The sequence below is a fragment of the Sorex fumeus genome, unplaced genomic scaffold (genome assembly GCF_029834395.1).
Source record: "Sorex fumeus unplaced genomic scaffold, SorFum_2.1 ptg000093l, whole genome shotgun sequence".
NCBI lineage: Eukaryota > Metazoa > Chordata > Mammalia > Eulipotyphla > Soricidae > Sorex > Sorex fumeus.
In genome coordinates, this window is record NW_026606150.1 from 6137814 (window position 1) to 6147800 (window position 9987).

The 9987-nt window shown below is 56.1% G+C and overlaps 1 protein-coding gene across 2 annotated transcripts in view; it reads left to right on the forward strand.

Annotated features, from left to right (window-relative positions):
* The window catches only part of KDM2A (lysine demethylase 2A), a 123311-nt gene extending 115098 nt beyond the window's left edge, over nucleotides 1–8213 (forward strand). For both annotated transcript variants that reach the window (XM_056132025.1, XM_056132026.1), the window contains 5 exons: nucleotides 790–1502; nucleotides 3632–3795; nucleotides 4331–4489; nucleotides 4923–5138; nucleotides 5555–8213. In XM_056132025.1, coding sequence (XP_055988000.1) covers nucleotides 790–1502; nucleotides 3632–3795; nucleotides 4331–4489; nucleotides 4923–5138; nucleotides 5555–5736 — 1434 coding nt within the window. In that variant the 3' untranslated portion in view covers nucleotides 5737–8213. The remainder of the gene's footprint in view (nucleotides 1–789; nucleotides 1503–3631; nucleotides 3796–4330; nucleotides 4490–4922; nucleotides 5139–5554) is intronic.
* Nucleotides 8214–9987: the final 1774 nt, after the last annotated feature.

The window sequence follows — 9987 nt, forward strand, 5'->3', positions numbered from 1 at the left end:
CTGTCTCCTTGGCCCCTTCCAGTGTCTTCTTAGGAGAAATCTGAACTGCTGGCCACAAAGTGGACAGTGAGTGATTGGGCTTTGTCACAGCAGAGGCCCTGTGAGCTTGGGGAGAGGACAGGTGCCATAGGACAAGAGAGGCGTGGTCCCTTGTGGAAGGCCCACTTCCCCAAATTTCTCTCTCACTCTCAGCAGATTCCTCCGCGGCATTGCCATTTCTTTGAGGGTATTTTTGTTTGGGTTTGGTTTGGTTTCGATTTGGGGGCCACACCCGGCAGTGCTCAGGGCTTCCTCCTGGCGCTGTGCTCAGCCGACCGCAAGGGGTGCTGGGACTCAGACCTGCCGCCCGCTCTCCCCGGCCCCTGGGGCACTGTCACTTCTCACGGAGCTCCTCATTCTCTGCCGTCTCTCGGGAGAGGGCGGAGTGCTTCACGGGAGAGCTGTCCTGCTTACCGCGCTCTGGGAGACGCTAAATTACAGACAGGATATAAACGTCTGGATTACACAGGGGCGGAGTTGTGGCCTCTTTCAGAGATATCTGTTACCCAGGGAGCCAGAGTCTGGAAATAGGGACCCAGGATGATAAGGTCGTGCGTGGGTTTGGAGCCTTGCCCGCGGGTAAGCTGCCCGGGCGACCTATTTCAAGGGTTCTGGCCCGTACCCGCTTTTGTCAGCAGGGCGAGGGCTCCGTGTCGGACTCTGGCCGGGTCTGTGTGCAGGCTCTGGGGAGAGCACTGTGCTCGGGCACGCGACTGGCGGAGGTGCTGACCTGCGGGGCCTGTTTTGCAGAAGCGGAAGATGGAGGAGAGCGATGAAGAGTCCGTGCAGGCCAAGGTGCTGCGGCCCCTGCGGAGCTGCGACGAGCCGCTCACGCCCCCGCCTCACTCGCCCACCGCCATGCTACAGCTCATCCACGACCCGGTGTCCCCCCGGGCCGTGGTGACTCGGTCCTCCCCTGGGGCCGGCCCCAGCGACCACCACAGTGCCAGCCGTGACGAGCGCTTCAAGCGGCGGCAGTTGCTGCGGCTGCAGGCCACCGAGCGCACCATGGTACGGGAAAAGGAGAACAACCCCAGCGGCAGAAAGGAGCTGTCTGAAGTTGACAAAGCCAAGATCCGGGGATCGTACCTCACTGTCACGCTGCAGAGGCCCACCAAAGAGCTCCACGGGACCTCCATTGTGCCCAAGCTGCAGGCCATCACGGCCTCCTCTGCCAACCTTCGCCATACCCCCCGTGTGCTAGTACAGCACTGCCCAGCCCGGACCCCCCAGCGCGGGGACGAGGAGGGGCTGGGGGGAGAGGAGGAGGAAGAGGAGGAGGAGGAGGAGGAAGATGACAGTGCAGAGGAGGGGGGTGCGGCCAGGCTGAATGGCCGGGGCAGTTGGGCTCAGGATGGAGACGAAAGCTGGATGCAGCGGGAGGTCTGGATGTCTGTCTTCCGCTACCTCAGCCGCAGAGAACTTTGTGAATGTATGCGAGTGTGCAAGACGTGGTATAAATGGTGAGCGGGGAACAGGGGAACGGGCCTAGGTGGCAGGTTTTCTGTATAAGAACAGCATGTTTCTTGGCATCTGGAGGCTTGTCGGGTCCCAGAGGAGGGGATCGGGCCAGTCTGTTCCCAGCAGTGGGCCCCGCCGGCGCTGCCCGCCATTGCCTCTCCCTGTCCGGCCACTCCCAGCTCTGTTTGTCAGAAGCTGACCGGAAGGTGGATTTGCACAGTTCCTGTTAGAACTTCCAAGTCCTAAGAGCTGAAAGTCTGTCGTCTTCGTCCCCTGCCCTACCGCCAGTCACACTGCAGGTGCTGGTGACACAGATGACCGTTGTTAAGTCTCTCCTGTCTCGACAGCTTCTAACAGAGGCATGGACATGGCTTTTGGCTGTTCTGAAAATTGGACGGGCCCGTGGTTTTCCCATAGTTCGGAGTTTCCATCCCCAAACCTGAGTTCCTTTCTCCAAAAAGCAGGATCCAGTGTTGAAGCCTCCCGAGATTGCCTTGTCCCTTTTACCAAGACCTGCCGTGAAGACACTGGGAAGGGCTCGACCCCTTAGAGATGGTGAACACGCACACGGGTTTCCGTCCGAAGCTCCTGACCCTAGTGATCAGGCCCGTTACTGTAACTCCCGCTCTCACACCTGGCCCAGTGCAGCACCTGGTTAGAAACGCAGCTTCTCGGGGCCGTCTCAGGCCTCCTGTATTTGAATTCCTACAGATAGGCCTGGCCATCTTTTTTGAACAAAAGGAACCGTGCCCAGAGGTGTTAGGCACATGTCCTGCAGCTGTGTCATCTCCCCACCCTCTGGTGGTTCTGTTTTGAACCAGCATTTTCAGGCGGTCCAGATGCACCTCAGGGTTGAGCTCCACGGTATTTCTCAGCTGTTTCTGCTGAGACGCTCTCCTACATGCACGGGTTTTTTCAATTTGAATAAAGACCCCGTTCTTACAAACATACACACATTTCCCGAATCTGAATTAGTGTGTGATCTACCCACGTTCTCTTAATTTTTCTATTTGTGGGACTTCTGGGCCTGCCTGGCTCTGCCCCCTTGGTTTCCAGACCGGGGCGGCTAAGACTCCCATATGTCCCGTTTCCCCTCTCCTCCGGCCAGACTCTGAGCCGGGCTGGGGGCGGTGGCTGTGAAATATTAAACAGGCGTTTGCATGTCCCCAGTGCTGTTTGTGGCCTGTGGATTTGTAGGCCGCAGTGGGGAAGCAGACCTCTTCGCTTCAGCCCCTGTCCAGAGTGCCTCAGGAATGCACACAGATTGTGCTTAAGCAGAACACCCAGGGTGGAGAGAACTGCCCAGGCCCGGCACTAGGGTCTCTGGATTCTGGATCTGCTGGCAGCACCCTGCGTGTCAAGCAGCTCGATGCGACTGATAGGGAAAGAACAGACAGCCAAAGAAGATGTCAGTCTCCTTTTTCTCTTTGTTTTTTTGTTTTGCTTTGTTTTGTTTTTTGTTTTATTTTTTTTGCTTTCTCTTGGCCCTAAGCTCAGGGATCACTCCTGGCAGTGCTCAGAGGCCCCTGTGTGATGCCAAGGGTAGGACCCAGGTGTGCTGCTTATAAGGCAAGTGTCCTACCCACTGAAATACCTCTCCCCCTGGGTGAAGTTAGTCCACTGTTTTTTGTTTTGTTTTTGGGCCACACCCAGCAATGCTTAGCGCTTGCTCCTGGCTCTGCACTCAGGAATCACTCCTGGAGGTGCTTAGGAAACCATTTGGGGTGCCGGGGATCAAACCCAAGTTGGCCAAATGCAAGGCAAGCACCTTAGCCACTGTAGTGCTGCTCCGGGCCCCTTCAGTTTTCCTCCTATACAGTATGTAGGAACCCTGTCACTTTCCTGCAGATTACATGTTGTGTGCCATGTTCTCAAACAGTCCCATCCATTCACATAAGGCAGACCCGCCAAGTTTCTGATACTGAATTGGGGTTGCCGTCAGAGACAAACCCTGTCCTTTAAAGACACGATGGCAGAGCCAAGCTCCTTGTGGGCCACGAGAAGAACCTAGGAAAGGGTGACCCTCCAGATGCTGTCCTTTGCCCAGCAGCCTCCAGCTGGGGGATGGAACTTTCTCTACCAGCCAGTCCAGCCATTGTTACTGACAGCCTACGCTTTTCTCCTCTCATAGGTGCTGCGACAAAAGACTTTGGACAAAAATTGACTTGAGTAGGTGTAAGGCTATCGTGCCCCAGGCTCTCAGTGGCATCATCAAGAGACAGCCTGTTAGCCTTGACCTCAGTTGGACCAACATCTCCAAAAAGCAACTGACATGGCTTGTCAATCGGCTGCCAGGTGAGCCATCTTTCCGGGGACCCGGGCAGAGGCAGGCAAAGCCCCACGCTTGGCAGTGCTGCGTGGAATTGCTTCAGAGCAGTTTAGGGCAGCGGTCCCAGGCCATTGCTGCCTTTTTGCTTAGCAGGATATTTACTCGGGGCCACCTTAACTGCCAGTCCCCAAGGCGCCACTCTGGACTGGCAGGCCAGTCTCTACCCTAAGCAGGGGGACAGAATCAGGTACTGCTGCCAGCTCTGCAGGTAGCCTTGGCATCGCCACTGAGCTGAGTCAGACTCTGGAAGTCCTTGTTCCCGTTACCATTCCGAGGTCTTGGAAAGACAGGAAGTCCGTCGTGCTTCCATTACTCTCCTCAGAACTACCGGGAGAGCTCAGAGGGGTCACGTGGGAGGGCCTCGGGACCTCGACTAAGACTGGGAAATGGGCCCTCTCCCACTCAACTGGAAATCCGTTTGCCCTGCTCAGGGCAGCGGCTGCTGGTGGCTCTGGCTGTGGCGGGGGACAGGCTCTAATGAGTGGCTTCCTTTGGATGCAGGGCTGAAAGACCTCCTCCTAGCGGGCTGTTCCTGGTCAGCAGTCTCTGCCCTCAGCACCTCCAGCTGCCCCCTTCTCAGGACCCTTGATCTTCGGTGGGCAGTAGGAATCAAGGACCCCCAAATTCGGGACTTGCTGACTCCACCAACTGATAAACCGGGTATGTTGTGGGCCTGACTTTGTGTTTGCCTTCTACGTGACTCGGTCCTCAGCACCTAGGTGGGCTCCACAAAGATGTGCCGGGGGAGCCGAGAGCGCGGCTAGAGAGCAGAGGGGGGAGCGTGTCCAAACGCAGGATGGCTCTCAGACAGAGGGAGTCCGGGAAGGCTTCGAGGTTGAAGCGGACCCTTAACTGGTCTCACCAGACGGTCGCTGCAGGCATTCTGCACGTCCCCCTCGCTGTGTCCATGGCGCAGTCTCAGCAGGGGCGGAGAAGCAGTGGCATCTGGTTTCCTCGCCACTGCCGCCACCTCATTCCCACAGGCAGGGCTGGGTGTGGGCAGTTCGGCCTCGCCCCTGCCGACACTGCCTGTGTTATCACAGCTGAACTCGACTCCGGAGTTTGGATCTCAGCTCTTGCCTTTCCCATGCAGGTCAGGACAATCGCAGTAAGCTCCGGAACATGACTGACTTCCGGCTGGCAGGCCTTGACATCACAGATGCCACGCTTCGCCTCATCATCCGCCATATGCCCCTTCTGTCTCGACTCGACCTCAGTCACTGCAGCCACCTCACAGATCAGTCCTCCAATCTGCTCACGGCTGTCGGGTCTTCCACACGTTACTCCCTCACAGAGCTCAACATGGCAGGTGAGAGGTGCCGGGCCTACAATTCGCTACTCAGCGTTGCTGTCATTTTGATGTGGTTACTTTGGGTTTGGGGGCTGGGCCCAGCAGTGCTCAGGGTCTGCTCTCAGCTTAGTGCTCGGGGACCAAACCCAGGCCCCCTGCATGGACAGCATGCTCTGGCCTGTGGCACGCTCTCCAGCCCTCCGGCCCTTCATCTTAGGGTCTGAGCGCAGCCAGCACCCGGGAGCTCTGTCAGTCTTTTGGTGCAGGGAGTGCGGAAGCGGAGGCCTCGCAGAGTCCACAGTCCTTATGGCCCTGCCAGTCTGTGGCCAGGAAGTTAGAGGACAAGGCGCAAGAGCGGGGGAATGGAACAGCAGAGGCAGGCCCCTGGGGCTGTGTGCCACAGAGCTCTGTCCTCACGGCCACTGCCCCCACAGGTTGCAATAAACTGACAGACCAGACCCTAATCTACCTACGGCGCATCGCCAACGTCACCTTGATCGACCTTCGCGGATGCAAGCAGATCACTCGGAAAGCCTGCGAGCACTTCATCTCAGACTTGTCCATCAACAGTCTCTACTGCCTGTCTGACGAGAAGCTGATACAGAAGATCAGCTAAGACCCCCCCGGCCCAGACTGAACAGGAATCCGATCTTCCCCGCCTCCCCAGCCAGGAGAGCATCTCCCTGACCTTGCGCAGGCTCCGAGGCCCGCGCCACACTCCCTGTCTGCTCTCCTGCCCCGAGCCCTTCCCCTTCAGGCAGGGCAGAGAGGGGGCTGGACGCCAGGCTTCCCGCCTGCTCCTCTCCCTCCGCGAAGGGAGTAGCGGGTGGATCTGAGGGAAAGCACAGGGCGTGTGCTGTCGAGGTGCCTGCTTGCTTGCTCGCCCACTTGCCCAGAGGCCAGGCTCTGAGCTGAGGGTGTCTGTGCGCCTGGCGGGTGTGCCGGGCCCGGAGCCCTCCCCTCGCCCTGGCCCCCAGCAGTGTCTGGTTCCGAGCTAACTCCCAGGGAAGAAGATGGCCTCACCTCCGTGGCCAGGTTCTCCTTGTGGTGTCCAGTGCGTGTCTCTCCGTCACACTCTCCCGGCTCGTGCAGGAGCGGCCAGCAGCCCCTGAGACGCCAGCCCCTTGCAGATGCTACTGGTGCTGTGGAGGCTCCGGCCTCCCATCCGTCTGTGCTCTCCCGCTTCTCCGCCCTCCCCCTGAGCCTGGCCTAAGGGTCGTGGTAGTTCCTGTAATGAGGTCACCCCAGCTGACTTTTCCACTCGTCTCTAGGAGGTCCTTGTTGCACTTATTGGGGGTGAGGCTCTGCAGAGGAGCCAGGACTGTCTGCTCCAGGGAACCCCCGTTTTACTGCTTCCTAGGCAGATTCTGAAGCAAGCACCCTCCCCTGCCCCCTTGACCCTTTTCCACACCCCCTTCTTCCCTTCCTGACTTGGGCTTGCCAGGATGCCAGGCCTTGCAGAGAGTGGGAGCAGAGAATTGGGCCAGGGCCCCCACTTCCCTCCCGGTAGCCCCCAGAGCCATCCCTGTTTGGTCCCCAAAGCTCGCCGATCTGGCACCTTTGGGGCTAAGGAGGGGCTCCTGCTTAGCAGCCAGTCGCCTGCCATCTGCCTGCAGCTGCGGGAGGGCGTGTGCATGTGCCTCTGTGTGTGTGGCTGAGAGACGCGTGCGCGTGTGCACAGGGTGGGCGGGCGGGCGGGCATCTCCCACCCCGTCGCCCTGTGTTGAGCCCCCAGCAGCTGCCCCCTTTTACTTTGCATTGAACGGCCTGTCCAAAGATCCTCTCTCTAGGGCAGCAGAGAGCTTTTTGCACTTTAAAAAAAAAAAAAAGGAAAGAAAAAAGGTCGAAACTTCTTTTGGGTCAATATTTCCGTGGGGAGGTGCTCGAGAGCGGCAGTCTGGTGAGAGCTCGTGATAGATGCGGATTTGCACTCCGCTCCCCATTCGTCTGTCCATCCGTCCGTCCGTCCTTCCTTCCGGAGAGTGATAGCACAACCTGGCCCGCCTCCTCTTCCTCCAGCCCTCTCCCCAGTCTGGTCCCAGCTCTCAGCCCCCCGGAGCTGCACAGCGGAGGGGAAGGAGCCCAGGTAGCGGGGTCTGAAGTGGGAGCCGCGCAGAGGGAGACGCCAGCTGCACCCTCACCACTTCCAAAAGCAATAGAGGCAGAGGGTTCCCCTCTTCGCCACCTATCCCAGCTTTGACCCTGGCATCGGCTGGCCTCCTAGGAAACTGGGGCTGGGGGGTGCAGGGGGGCGTGTGTGTGTTTCTTCCAATCTGCTGATCCTCTGGGCTGCGTCTTCAGAGCAGCCGTCTGCTCCCCGCCCCTCCGCCCCTCCCGTCGGTCTCCAGGCCCCAGTACTCTGGGGCTGACACTTTGAGGAAATGCCAGTGACTTATTCCAGAGTGCCTCAGTTCGGGGAACTTCTCTGTAAAGAACCCTGGGTATTGAGCAAAAACTTTATTATTATTATTGGTATTATTGTTCATGACCTATAATTGGAAGCTTCCCGCCTTTTTTGGTTGCTCCTGTGGACAGTACGGAAAAGATGGCTTTGTTTTGTTTTGTTGTCTTTGTATAAAAGGGGAGGTGGAGAGACCCCTTCAGAGCAGGGATTGTGCCGGGAGAGTGCCTCTGACTTTGGGACATTTCATCCGCAGAAATTTCCAAGCTGATGGTTGGTTTGGGGGTTTGGATTTTATTTTTGATTGTTCGGGGTTTGGAAAAACGAGCATTTTTACCGCGCACGTCAGCTGGTCAGCAGGAAAGGGCGCCCAGGAGTGGCTGCAGATGGACCTTCGCCCTGGCTGGGCTTGCCTTTTCTCAGACTGTGAGGGGGGAATGGTTTTTAGAGGTGAGGGCTGGTCCACGTGGAGGAAAGCAAGTTTGGGGACAGGCATCCACGGTTCCATCGCATTTCCTGCACTCGGCTCTGGAGGCAGCCTCGCCAGGAGAGCCCACCCGCCTCCCATCTTTCCAAGCACCGGGGCGAAAACCCACAAAGGAAAGGAAGAGAAATTATATATATCTAATATAAAATCACTTGGTGATTAAAAAAATAACTGCTCCATAAATAAAACTCCTAAAGTCACTATGTTTAAAGGGTTTGGTTGTGTTTTTTTTTGTTTTTGTTTTTCGAAGAAATATTGTAAATATATATTTTTTGTTGCTGATTTAGAGTCAATTTCCAATGTTGTGCTAAAAAAAATTTTTAATTAAATGTAAGCATTAAGGGGACAAGTCATGCTATCTCCGTTGACACATCGGGTTATTGGGGGCCAGGGAAGGAGGGAAGCTAGTTGGACTTTTGTTTTCTAAACATTCTCCATTATTGGTTTTAGAAAGAGCAAGGACATCTTTCCTCCAACAGTGGGAATGGGAGATATTTGTGTAATAAAATTTTTAAAAGATAAAAAAAGAAATAGCCTCCAATGGGAAATATTTTGATTGGGGTCATTTTTTTCTTCTTTTTTTTTTTTTAATAAAAAGGCTTTAAAACAAAAATGAAAACAAAACTTTTTCTGCCTTGGTGTATGTGTGCGTGAGAGAGTCGGAGGGTGAGGATAGCAGCAGAGCCCGGCCTGTTTTTGAAAACGACTCAAAGTAGCACTTGCTTCTGGAAACACCACATTTTGCTCAATGTGAACTTTTTGGTGGATGTAAACATGTTTAGTATGAGATGACTTGATCCTCCCCTGCCCGAAGGAAGGATCTGGAGCAGCCTGCAGCGGGGCTTGCCCCTCCCAAGCCCAAATCAAACCCACCTCGAGTGTGGCTACGCGTTCTCAGAAAGGCTGGATTCATGTGGGTTTCCGTAAGGTGGATGTAGCCACGTTTATTGTTGCCAGGGAATCAAATCTCATTTTTGCCTCCTTAATATCCCAGAAGCCCACCTGCCTCTCGGTGACTTCATTCCTCCCAACCAGGACCACCCACCGGAACCCTGAGACACCCCAGAGCCCGTGAAACATCAGTCCTTGAACGCTACAGCCAGAGCAGTGTGACTGTCTCAAGATCGAATCCAAATGCGGCCCCACGAGGCTGCCAAGTCCTCGGTTTTCCTTGCACGCACTCTAAGCCCCTCTTCCCCCGCAGCTGTTTGGGTGAGCCAGCACGTGCTGGGCCTGTGCGTCTGCTACCTAGAGACCTCCACTAACCCTAACCCTCTGCTCTTGGGTCCTGGTGCGTCCACAGCTCTCCTGGTTTTACGGCTCCTACAGTCTGTTTCTCAGGAAGCTAGGACATTGACCGAGGACAGAGAGGGCTCCTGGTCTTGGCCAGCAAGGACACAGCTTAGCACACAGCAGAAGCATGTAAGAACTACCATTCAGGGACCAGAGTGGGTAGGGCACTTGTAGCCAGCCAACATGGGTTCGATCCCCAGCACCCCATATGGTCCCCCAAGCACCACTCAGATTCCTAGTGCAGAGCCAGGAGAAACCCCTGAGCATCTGGCATGGCCCCAAAATTTCAAACATGTAAAATCAACAGGAGTGTTACCAGACACCCATCTTTCCGTGATTCGACCCATTAAAGAGGTACTACCAGCCTCACACCCCTCAGCTCCCAATCTAACCTGCACTTGGCTATTAGCTTTCATAAGTCGCACTCAGACGTCTTCAGTCACCTTGCAGGGCCCCATCCACACCCAACCCACCCTCTGGGGAGGACACAGTGCACATTCGTGAGCTTCTCCGGACAACCGTGGAGTCCCAGGCTGCTGTGTCCCCCATACCACCCTGGCGAAAACGTGTCCATTTAACACTACCAGGAAGCCTGCAACCATCCTAAGGAACAGCCCCATGAACAGCTTCGTCCTCTGTGGCAAAACAATCCGCGAAGAAGCTCACAGGCCCTACTCGCATCTGAG